General features: G+C 57.6%; 1 protein-coding gene across 1 annotated transcript in view; it reads left to right on the forward strand.

Annotated features, from left to right (window-relative positions):
* WDR27 (WD repeat domain 27) overlaps positions 1 to 1,280 on the forward strand; it is a 189,896-nt gene extending 188,616 nt beyond the window's left edge. The window contains exon 25 of the mRNA XM_070074559.1: positions 1,039 to 1,280. Coding sequence (XP_069930660.1) covers positions 1,039 to 1,089 — 51 coding nt within the window. The 3' untranslated portion in view covers positions 1,090 to 1,280. The remainder of the gene's footprint in view (positions 1 to 1,038) is intronic.
* Positions 1,281 to 12,635: the final 11,355 nt, after the last annotated feature.

The following is a 12,635-nucleotide window of genomic DNA, read 5'->3' on the forward strand; positions in this document are numbered from 1 at the left end:
GCAATTTAACTTCAGGTCTTTTCAGTTTGTTTCTGGGATTCCCTTGCGTGTGCACATTTTCTTTAATTAAAAATTTATTTATGTATGAGAGAGAGAGAGAGATCCGCTCACTCAGAGTGCCCACCATGGCCCGGGCTGGGCCAGCCTGAAGCCAGGAGCCAGGAGCCAGGAATTCCCTCCAGGTCTCCCACATGGGCGGCCGGAGCCGAAGCGCTTGGGCCATCATCTGCTGCCTTCCCAGGCGCGTTAGCAGGAAGCTAGGCTGGAAAAGGAGCAGACAGGACTTGAACTGCCACTACAACATGGGATGCCGGCATCGCCCGGGCAGCCCGACCTGCTGCCCTAGAACACTGGGCCCATCGTGCACACGTTCTAACCGACCCACGTCTCATCCTCCCAAGAGGGAAAGAGAGAAATGGAGGGGCGGGGTTCAACAGCAAGGGCCCCTCGATGCCCCGGAGGGGAGGGACTCGCAGCACAGCAGCAGTGGGTGTGGCCGCCCCCTCGTCTGCCCCTCTGCCCTCAGATGCAGGGGACAGGGCGCGTCGTGCCCGGCCTCCTGGCTGCTGCCTGCTGTGTGCAGCGTTGCCCCAGGAGTGGGGCCATGGTGGGGGCGGGCACAGCTGCCAGTGTGCCGAGACCTGAAGTCCACAGGCCTTATCCGTGACTCCCTGTTCCTGCTTCCGCTGCAAGCTGCGAGCCTTCCGTGGAGGCCAGAGCCCCAGGGCGCTCACACCCGACTCTGCTGGGTGGGTTCCGGGAGCTTCCTGATTCCCAGGACCCTCTCCTGGCTGAATGGCAGGGTGCGGACATTGAGAAAGGGCGTCCTGCGACCTGTTCAGCGTAGACCTACTGAGCACAGCACCTCGGACACTGCCACAGTGAAGTGTCCTCCCAGGGATCAGGTGTGACCCACGTACGCACGTATTCTACCAGCTTAAAGCAGTAATCGGAAAACACACACGCTCGTCTTAATTTTCTCACGGGTCCCTCAGTTAGTGAAAGGTGATTGAAAGCGTGTTTTATTTTCAATTGCAGCTTGCCACGGCCACCTTGGACGGCAAGCTCCAGCTGTTCCACGCTGAGTAGCCGTTGGCTGTGAGCTGCCCAGGAGCGGGAGAGGGCGACTCGATGGTTCGTCCGCCACTGGGCCGGAGGCAGCGGCAGCTTCCCGTGGGCGCAGGTCTGTAGCGGTCCCGCTCCAGTGGCTTCCCGCCGTGCTGCCTAGGATTTGGTGAAGTTGGCAGAGTTAACGCAGAATCTTCTCTTAATAATAAAAAGTGAACTACTATTTGTTGTTTGTTCTGTAATTAGACTCTGACAGAAAAAGACAGGGAGGGAGGGAGACGCTCTCTTCCGAGCAGCAGCTTGTCCTAACCAGCTCTGCCCTTCCGACCTGTGTGCCCCGGGTCTGCCTGGTGAGCCCTGGTCCCTGCCCAGGGGACTCTGTTGCTGCGCACAGCCTGGCTTCTGGGCCTTTGCTCCCATGTGTGAGGACTGAACTGTCTGTGGGGAAGGCCCTGCTTGCTGGATACCGCTCAGAGATGAGTCATCTCTGCATGGGCCAGGCTCCAGAGATCCAGGAACCAAGTCTTTATAGGGCCCAGGAAGAGTCGGGATGCTTCCAGAACATTCCAGCTTCCCAATGATGTCATTGCTATCTGATGCCACCCACGGTGGGGCCCCGGGGCTAGCCTGGAGGTCGTGAGGCTTACCCAGGCCTTCCTGGCCAGGAAACACTCGGCCTCCTTTGAGCTCGCTTTCCCGGGAGGCACAGCTCCGCCTCCTGGGAGCGTCGTGGGCTTCGCTTCCCGGGCTCCTAGTTGGGAATTTCACTCATTGACCACATCCATTCCTGCAACATTTTTGAGAAGCAAAAGGTTAGAACAACTCAATTTTTAAAAAACATTTATTCATTTATTTGAAAGTCAGGGTTTCAGGGAGAGAGACACACAGAGATCTTCCACCCACTGGCTCACTTCCCAAATGGTTGCAGTGGGCCATGCGGAAGCCAGAATCCTGGAACTCCATCCAGGTCTCCCAGGAGGATTCAGGCTCAGCCTTTCTGCCCCTCCCCCCCATTAGGGCACTGCCCAGGGGCTGTGGGAATCTCAAAACCAATGCCAAGTTATCAGGCAGGTGCATGCAAATTCTGCAGCTGACAGTGATGAGGAGGCGAACTCTGGGGCCGACTGTCTCCCTAGGCCTGTGAGGACAGTGACCAGGTCACAGATGGCAGAGGGCTCGGGTCAGTGCAGAGCAGGTCCCTCGACCTGGCTGGGAGGAGTAGACTCTGCATGGAGCAGCTGGAGCTCTGCGCCCCCTGGGTGCGACAGTGGAAAGAATGTGTTCTGGTGAGGACGCTCAGGCTGCGGAGTGTCGTCTACACCTCCCCATCACACCCCTGCGTCCTCCAGGTGGTGCAGGCCAGCGAGCTCTGGGTGCTCCTGCACCTCCCCACCAACACCCCTGCGTCCTCCAGGTGGTGCAGGCCAGCGAGCTCTGGGTGCTCCTGCACCTCCCCACCAACACCCCTGCGTCCTCCAGGTGGTGGTGTGGGAACTCTGGGTGCTGTCTACACCTCCCACCAACACCCCGTGTCCTCCAGGTGGTGCAGGCCAGCGAGCTCTGGGTGCTCCTGCACCTCCCCACCAACACCCCGCGTCCTCCAGGTGGTGCAGGCCAGCGAGCTCTGGGTGCTGTCTACACCTCCCCACCAACACCCCTGTGTCCTCCAGGTGGTGCAGGCCAGCGAGCTCTGGGTGCTCCTGCACCTCCCCACCAACACCCCGCGTCCTCCAGGTGGTGCAGGCCAGCGAGCTCTGGGTGCTGTCTACACCTCCCCACCAACACCCCTGTGCTCAGCGACTCACGATCTGCAGCCCTGGGCTTCAGTGCTCTGAGCAGAAAGTGTTTGAGGATAGGAAAATAAATTCTCTGGGATGAAAATGTCATAAAGTTCTTGGATTCAAATACAAATTTTAAGTTGTTTACTAAGTATTTCACCTGGTTCAAAAGTTCCTTAGTGGATAAATTCTAGCTTGAGGCCCATCCCTCGTAAACGCCCGTTAGACTTTCCGTCCCAGCCGCCTCCATCCATCACGGCTCTGTGGCAGTCTGCTGTCGTCTGGCAAAGTCATCACAGCGCCGTCCTCAGCTCAGGGCCCGTGCAACCCCACGGCGCCCCTCGGAGTGGGGCCTCATGGAGCCCAGCCGAAGGCGCGGTGCCTCGCCTCTCTCCCTACTTTCTGGTCCCATCTGTGCAGACTTTCGTGTGAGCTGAACTCAGCCAGTATGTGAGTGGCTCCTGGAAAAATAAAACTGAACCTTGGACGAAGATGGAGATGGCTGGAATCAAGGCTGGCAGGTTCTGCCCTGACCAGGCTTTGTGTTGGTTGGCAGTTAAACCTGGTGACAATTCACGTGCCGCCCACGTTTTAGTAGGTCCTTAGCCTGCATCTCTAAGCCAGTGCTTTATCCTCAATTCTAGGTGAGTTACTGAACGGCTTTCGATCACAAGAAATGCCCGATGTCCCGAGGGCCTGGCTGCGGGGCTGACCCCCACGTGCAGGGTGGAGACTGCAGACAGAGGAGCTCGGCTGACCCCGGGGTCCAGACGTGGCCTCACTGTTCTAGTTTATACTTCTCAGGAGGGAGAAAAATCGTTCATTACCCCGGATTTCTCATGTGTACAAACAGGAATCAGTGGGGAAGAGAATGAAATGCAGAGAAACAGGGACGATTAGAATACAGAGGAAGAACTACTTCTCTCAGCATCTCTGCTCTCAGACAGTTGAGTTCAGACCAGAAAACTTTTAACTTCACACTGATTTACGAGATTCCCACCAGCACAAAACAAATGGGCAGCGCCCAGTATCGGCACAGCATTGCTCCCTCTCCGGTTTGCACCGTCCAAGGCAGCAAAATACTTTCCACTTTATAAAATCTTTAAAGCCGCCAGGGGAGATGTGCTGGCCGGCTCGGTGCTGGAGCAGACGGTGCTGCAGCGAGCAGTGGAAAAAGTGTGAGGAGACCAGATTTTTCCACAATTCAGCACGAGCCAGAGTCTGGCCTGCAGCTCCGGGAGCCCGGGAAGCCGTCCGTGCTGAGCACCCTGCCAAGCCCCTGGAACCGGATGGAGCAGGAGGGTGCACACGGCTGTTTCTGGGCACAGAAAACGCACGTGCAGGAGTGACTGCCTTTTCCTGTTTCTCCTTCCTCTCAACATGGTGCTAACACGGTTCTGTATTCACCAGGAGAAACGGCATAAAGCGGTTTTCTCTGCAGGAGCTGTTGTTTGGACAAGAGCGTTCCAGAGCAGAGACAGCGCCCTCCAACTGGATCCAGATGTTATTTAAACAAAGGCCAATCCATTCTGCATCCAGATAGCCGACGGCTTGCTGGACGTGCTGAAGGCACGCATACTCACCGTGGGCCTGTTGAGTGCTCCCGAGAGAGGACAGCATAGGTTGGAGGAGCCCGAGGCCTGGAGGCGGACCTCCTGACTTCAGACCACAGCCGTGCTGGTCCTGACGGCCCTGGGGACATCCCCAGCACTCTCCTCCATCCTAAGATGAGGGTGTTAGCGGTGACCGTGGTGGACTTGTTGCCAAGACACTGTTAACTTCTGTCTGCCCACAGCCATGGCTTTGTAAGTACGCCTTGAAGGCCTGAATCCCAGGGAGTCACCGCTGTTTCATGTTTTCCCTCCATTCCACGCTGCTGTAATTTTACTCCGATCAACTGTATTATATGTTGTGGATGAACACTTTAAGGATATTAGCCTCCAGTTTTGAATTCAGCAAGATGACAGAGGGTCCCTAATTCAGCAGGATGTCAGAGGGTCCCTAATTCAGCAGGATGACAGAGGGTCCCTAATTCAGCAGGATGTCAGAGGGTCCCTAATTCAGCAGGATGTCAGAGGGTCCCTAATTCAGCAGGATGTCAGAGGGTCCCTAATTCAGCAGGATGTCAGAGGGTCCCTAAGCTGCTGCGACTGTCTGCGTACGTTAGCCAGAGTCCCCTTCATGTTTGGGATTTCTGTAACTCTGATCACTTAGGAAAAAAAGAAAGCAAAATCCCCAAATTAGGTACTTTGCACCGTTGTTTTCAGTACTTCTTGAACAAGCAGACCCTGGCTTGTATACCTAATTCTAATCTAGCTAATTCTTAGAAAGAATATTCAGCTCGGAAGTGCACTAAGCAGAAAGCAAGCGCAGACTCGGAAGGCGATGTCTGGCGAGTCCCAGTGACGCCATTTACACCCAGCATTCACGGCAACACACACACACACACAGGAATCAACACCCGCCCTCTGAGTCACAGTCGCCCGCGGTCATGAAGACAATCAGAAAGTCAACCGAAGATTCAGCTCCTTCATGCCTGAGCACCTGGCCCTCGGAGTTCCGGGCACGAGCAGTAATGAGGCGGCTGAACATTAACCGACGAGTTCATCTCCTGGAAGAACCAAAGCCCGGCAGTAACGGAAGCCAGCAGTAGCGAGGCAAGACGTTAAACTCAGCCAAGCATGTCCCCTGAGTGGTTGTGCACACAACTCTCGGGCACAGACTCAGCGAGGGCAGACGTGAGGAATCAGCCCAGGAGCTCATCCTCTTCCTGAAGAACCCAACCCTGTCAGACACAGCGGGCAGGAGGGTGGATCAGAAGTGAACCAGGGATCTCACGCTGGCAGGGACGCCGGCTGCGCTCGCTACAGCAGCGTGGTCACAGCCTCTGCCTGGGCCTGGGCAGCTGCAGGGTGCGGGGCCTCTCCCCACAGCCTCTGCCTGGGCCTGGGCAGCCGCGGGGTGCGGGGGCCTCTCCCCACAGCCTCTGCCTGGGCCTGGGCAGCCGCGGGGTGTGGGGCCTCTCCCCACAGCCTCTGCCTGGGCCTGGGCAGCCGCGGGGTGCAGGGGCCTCCTCACAGTCTCTGCCTGGGCCTGGGCAGCCGCGGGGTGCGGGGCCTCTCCCCACAGCCTCTGCCTGGGCCTGGGCAGCTGCAGGGTGCGGGGGCCTCCTCACAGCCTCTGCCTGGGCCTGGGCAGCTGCAGGGTGCGGGGGCCTCCCCACAGCCTCTGCCTGGGCCTGGGCAGCCGCGGGGTGCGGGGCCTCTCCCCACAGCCTCTGCCTGGGCGGCAGGCAGCACCCCTCTGGCCGTCTGCGCTTTGGAGAGGACCATGACAATGATGCCGTGAGGTTGACGTGGAATGGCTGGGCCTGGCCGAGTGCGAGGAAGCACTCTGAGGTGCGCTCCCAGACACACTGCCCACACGGGGCGGATCTCCAGGCTCCCAAATGCTGAGTCCTGGCCGTTAGTCCTCGGGACTCCTGCGGACATGGGCTGCCTGCTCCACACTCCGACCTCAGCAGGTGCGGTCGGTGGAGCTGGTCCCACGCCCGGCTTGGCCCTGACTGTGCACCTGACCCTCCTATCTTCACTGGCCGGCGGTGTTGATGTGCTCTGGCCTGCAGCTGTGGGATGGAGGCCCTGGCCAGCTGTGTGTCTCTGCTTCGAAAGAATGCGTGCAGGCTCTCTGCTCTGTCACATGGGAGAGCTCAGGTCTGCTTTTCCCACTTCTGTTCACTTTCAGATCGCTGGTCCCCGTGGACACTGACCCCTGTGCCCTGGAATCCAGTCCTAGCTCCCTGGGTTGCAAAGCCGCCTTAGGGCCCAGCGGAAACCCTGGCCCAGCCTCGCCCACGACAGCCCTCACCGCCCTTCTCACAGGAGTCTGACATGGAGCCACTCACTGCGGGCTCCAACCACAAGTAAAACTGGAGAGTTTGCTTCAGGAATGGAGCGAGCTCTGGAAAACATGGGTGAAGGCTCACGTGCAGGATGCTGTCAGCCGAGCTGCCTGCGGCTACCATGCTGATCTCCAGAAAGAAAAAGTATTTTAGAAGGAGAAGATCAGGAACGTGAGTCACTTGAGGGTTTCCCATGAAGACTGAACTGCGGTCTGGCTCTCCCCTGTGCGGTGGCCTGCAGGTGGTCAGGCTGCGCCCTGCCCCCCAGGGACGTCTCACTCAGTCGCAGGCAGAGCCTGGCCCGCCACACCAGGCGGGAAAGACTGACTTTGAAATCCAGAGTCAGAGCCCACAGGCAGACACGGTTGCCAGGGACTGGCTGTGGCTTCACCTTGCAGAGAGCAGTGAACCACGGCCACGGCCAAGCCTGCCTTTGAGAGAACAGAGCTGCCATGTCCAGAGAGGGACAAAGACAGTGTCAGAGACAGACAGGGCCCAGTCTCCCTCCTCCTTTGGTGTCACGAGAGCCGTGAGTCTAATAAGGGCCCCTTTTCATATCAGCGCAGATCACCTGACATGGCTGTTACAGCTTTCGGTCAGAGCAGACATTAGAGATGTCTAATCTGGAGATGAGCTGGCGCTCGGCTCACACAGAGGCAGCACGAGCCCTCGCCCGACACCACAACACACAGGGCTTCCTTCTGCCCTTGACGGTCTGCACGGGGAAGTGTGCCCCGTGGAGTTGACGCGGGAGGCTCAGACACGCTCACCCTGCACCCCAGGTGAAGGTGAAGGGGGCGTTGCTGTCTTCAGGGTTTGAAGGAGACAGCGCAGTGCAGGCTGTGGAAGTGGGGGTGGTGGGGCTCATGTGGAGGTCCCCAGCTGCTGGGCTGCTCTGGGGGCAGCAGTGAGACGCACATCTGGAGCCTCTGCCTGTCCCGGGAGGAAGCCAGACCTTGAAGGCTCAGTGAATCCCCCAAGTCCCGCAGGAGCACACTCCGGGCTTCCGGGTCCAGGGCTCCCGCTGGCCTAAGCGACGTGAACGACATTTGGCCTCACAGCCATGGTGCCCCCGAGTGCCTCCCCGCATCCGTGCTGAACCCAGAGGGCCCGGGTGGCCGAGTTCCCAGACCGCTCCACCTCCTGCAGCCTCGTGAGCCCACAGCTGGCAGAGCTCTCTAACCCAGGGCTGCAGGGAGGAACAGAGAAGTCCCCGTTCTGTCTGTCTGCCCTTCCTCTCTCTGCCCCCGAGAAAACAGCAAGGACGTTGCGCTGTACGAGGGCTCGGGCGCTGGCACCAGTTCATCTGCACCGCAGATCCCCGTTTGTCCAGCGAGACCTGAGCTGTGTGTGTGTGGGGTTTGGTTTGGGGTTGGCACCGCGTCGAGGCGGGCACTGAACCTGGGCAGTGCAGCCTTACAAAGATGCTCTAGGATGTGCTACACAGAAACACAGAAACAGGATCATCACCCTGAAAGAAGTGAAGGCAGAAAGTCTCCCGTCGAAGTACAAAGCAAATCCGAAGTAAACAATAGGGACATAACAGAAAAATGGCAGGGCCAAGTCGCTGCTTCCCACTGCACCTTGAATGTAAACAGTCTCAGCTCTCCAGTTAAAAGATATGGACAGGCTGAGTGGAACAACGAAACCCACCTGTTTGCTGCCACAAGAAACACATCTCACCAGCGGACACGCGCAGACTGAAACGAAAGGACCTGCTTGCTTCGGCAACACACATACTAGAATCGGAACGAAAGTGAAAGGCTGGAAAAAGATACTCCACTCCATGCTAACAGTGACCAAAAAAGAGCTGATGCAGCGATAATATCAGACAAAATGGAATTTAACACAAAATCTCTTAAACAAAGAAGGGCAAGATTAAGGGATCAGTTCAACAGGAAAATGAAACTATAATCAATGTATACACACCTGATTACAGGGCACCTGTCTATTTAAAGAAATGTTAGTGAATCTGAAGGGGGACATAGACTCCAATACGATAGTGACCGGGACTTTCAGCAATGGACAGATCCAGCAGCAGGAAGTGAGCAAGGACACAGCAGAGTTCATCCACACCACAGACCAAGTGGACCTACAGGCCTACGAACTGTTCGCCCTACAGCTGCAGAATCCGCCTTCTCACCAGTGCACGGAGCTGTCCAGGACTGACCACATGCCAGGCCATAAAGCAAGTCTCAGCCAGGTAAAAAAACCGGACTCTCACCCTGCACCCTCGCAGACCGCAAGGAATGAAGCCGGACATCAGCAACCCGGCACCCCCGGAGCATGGCAGACACGGGGAGAGCCAACAGCGAGGCCCGAGGGAGCGGTGCGTCCCGGGAAAAATCAGGAGAAACCAAAAACCGCTGCGGGCAGGGTTTTCATGCTATTTGCTGAATTCTTCACTTAGTATATCTTCAGTGTAGAAAGTTAACCGAAAGTAGATCTTCGTAAAAACAGGAACGAGAACGGGAGAGGGAGGGGAAGCGGGGTGGAAGCTCACTCCGTCCCTAACGGTGTCTTTACAGAACGCGCGAGGTCTGTGCGCCGCAGACGGAAGGGAGACTCTGCCCGCGCAGGAGGGAGGCCCCGGAGCCCCGCAGGCACGCAGCGTCGTCGGCCGCCACCCTGTGACGCCACCGGGGCCGGCACCCGACACCCCCTCTCCTGGGCCGGCACCCGACACCGCGCCACCCCAACGGCCACGTGGCGGCCGACCCCAGCCCTGCCGCACCGCCGACGCAGGTCGCCCTCACAGCGCAGCACGACGTCCACGTGGCTGACGCTGACCCCATCATGCACCGGGCGCCGTGCGTGCGCCCTCCTCACAGGCGCGTGCGCACCCGGATGGGCCGCTTGGCACGTGCACCTTCCCAGCATGCACCTGTCACACGCGGGACCAGCGCGCATGCTCGCACCCCACCGCCGGCTTCCTCACCGAGGGAGGTGGGGGCGGGCGAGCCGGGTGCCGCTCTTGGCCGCCCCCTCACGGACGGGCCCTCCCAAGGACGGGGCAGCGCGAGGTGGACGCCGCTCCCGGGCACGCCCGGCTCTGCGGAGGCCGGAACCCGGACCCGGAAACCCGCAGCGTCATAGTCCACGCCCCTCGGGGGCTTCCTGCCCAGGCGGGAAAATGGCGGGAAAACGGGCGGACCTGCAGCCCGGCCCGCCCGTGTGCTCCGGGCAGCGTTGTGTGCCGCTCGCTGGCGATCGCCAGCATGGACGACCCGGCCCTCGCGCCTTCCCTTTGCCGCGGGAGGGCTCCTCCCCGCGGCGTCCACAGTCCCTCCCAGAGCCTGGACCCGGCCGTGAGGCCACAGCGCGCGTGTTGGAGCCCGAACAAAATCACGCGGAAGATGAAGGCTTCGCGTATTACAAAGTACCCGGGAGTTTCAGTGTTCCAGTAACAGAAAAGAAAACGGTAAAATCAACTGCAGAGTCCGTTAGACCAATTCCCAGGGCAACCAGACGAGAGCTGGCAGACCAGGGCCCTCGCCGAGGCCCGGCACCGTGAGTGACAGCAGCGGTCCCGGCCGGGCCTGGGCGCGCGCTCAGGCAACAGGAGCTGAGGAGCCGCGGGAGCGCGCGCCGCACGGAGGACGCCTGCCGGCGGAGACTGTGCACAGTGTCCAGCTGCTGGAGGAAATGAGGGTTTTCCACGGGATTCCACACCCGGTCAAACTGTGACGCAGTGACAGAATGCAGTGAAACGTGTTAGGTGGCCCGAGCACCGCCTCTCAGAGTCTGGTGGGAGATGCGGCCCCACAGGCAGTGGGGGAACCGGGAACGGCGCTCCGCGAGCGAGACGGAAGCCTGCGGGGGGCCAGCAGGAAGAGCACCGCGTGAGTCCTGCGCCCTTGGCGGGCCCCACTTTGTGCTCAGGACTGGTGCTGGGTGTGCCTGGCGTGGCTTCCGGGTCACAGGGTGATCCGTGGGGACGCTGGTGGTGAATACTGAACTCTGACCTCAGCTCAGGGAGGGACAGTGTCCGGAGCAGGTGGCAGGCTCAGCTGGCCCCCACGTCCCCATTCTCAGAACAGATGCAGCACGGCTGTGCAGCTAGTGCACCGAGGCCTGCAGACGGCCTCCTCATCCCTGGAGCCCTCGTGGGAGGCAGGTGCCCCGCCCAGCTGCTGTAAGCTGCTTGTGCAGACCCCTACACAGATGTGCTAGGACACTAACGTGTGCACAGAGGCACACATATGCATGTTCTTGGTACATCAGGAAGAGTAAGGACTATGACACACAACTACACAGTGCTCACCCCTAGGGCGGGGCAGAGGTCTGACTGCAAAGGGACTTCCTTCCTATCAACTTAGGACTCGGTGGTGAACACCTGCTGTGGTCTGTAGAAGGCCCCCAAAATCATTTGGTCTGGCCCAGCCAAGGAAACTGCAGGCAGGAATTCAAATTCAACAAATCTACAGCAGGCTATTTTTAAGTTAAAAATTTTGTATGGCCTGCAAATGTTATAAATATCCAAATGGCCCTTGGCAGAAAAAAAGATTCCCCACCCCTGAACTGCTTGAAAATCCTCCCTTAAAAATTGGAACTTGACAGAGTAGTTCCAGTAATAGAGAACAGCCTCAACTTTCTCGTCCAGCTGCTCCAGATGTTGAGGTTCATCTCAAAGCCGTCTGCTCCTGCCCGGAAGCCCTCATCCCTGATGTGAGGGCATTGCGGGGTTTAGGGAGGCGGGTCGATCTATAGGGGTCAGTGCTGTCACAGACAGGTGGGAGGGGGATCTCTTTCCACCACAGGGGGACAGCAGGAAGGCAGCTTCCGGGAGCCAGGAGCTGAGCCAGCTGCGCCTTTGACTTTGAGAATGTGCGGGACCAACATCGGTGGTTGTCACTGAGCCTGATGGCCTGTTACTGCAGCCCAGCTGACAGAGACAGTGCACACACAGACACACAGTTCATGGAAAGTGGGGTGAAAAGATAACTTTATTTTGGGGCAAAAAATGTGAAATGTGTGTATAGCTTTTAGTCGTACCAATTTCCCATGATCCTTTAGGAAGCACTGGCGTCTGTACAGGGCAGAGCTTCTGGAAGTTTATGGGAAGTGCATGTAACAAGAAAACTGTGCAGATTTCAGAAGTTTTTGCACCAAAATGATTTTATTTCCATTTTCCAAAGCTTTTTAAAACTTCCCATGTGTGTGTGTGCATGCATGAGAGAGACAGACTTTGAATGGTACACTGGATTGTTATAATTGGACCATCCTTAAAACTCAAACTACAGATTTGTTCTACGGAAGAAACAAACACAGTGAACACGCTGATGACCAACACTCCTTGGGATCTTAAACTCAGATTAAAATTCTGACTTGTGGCTAAAACATGATAATAGTGTTATCCTTTATAGTTTGAGTTACACCTAGAATGTTGCCTTAGTTTGATCATATGTAAAAATATATGAAAAAATCCCATAGAAAGATTAGAAAGCCAATTGAGACTATTTTAAAGATTTATTTATCTATTTGAAAGATTGAGAGAGAGAGGGAGAGAGAGATCTTCATGCCCTAGTTTGCTCCCCGGATGGCCACAATGGCCAGGGCTGGGCCAGGCAGTTGCAGGAGCCAGGAACTCCATCCAGGTCTCCCACATGGTGGCAGGGTTGGAACGAGTGTCCACATGGCATGGCAGGTGGCAGCTTAGCCTGCTGTACCACAGCCCAGCCCCCGGTTGTGACTAGCATGTTCTCTCTGGAGTCAACTGCAGTAGAACATGGTGGGGGGGGAGTGTGGTGAAGTTAGGGCTGAGAAACCTTCCAGTCCCTGGACTTCCGTCACCCCGGCCCTGGCCACAACTCTCCTGCCCCAGGTCTGCCTCTGAGTGACTTTGGCTACTTCTTATTTGAGGAGGTGATTCTGTAATCATTTCCAAC

This window comes from Oryctolagus cuniculus, chromosome 5 (assembly GCF_964237555.1).
Source record: "Oryctolagus cuniculus chromosome 5, mOryCun1.1, whole genome shotgun sequence".
NCBI classification, from domain to species: Eukaryota; Metazoa; Chordata; class Mammalia; order Lagomorpha; family Leporidae; genus Oryctolagus; species Oryctolagus cuniculus.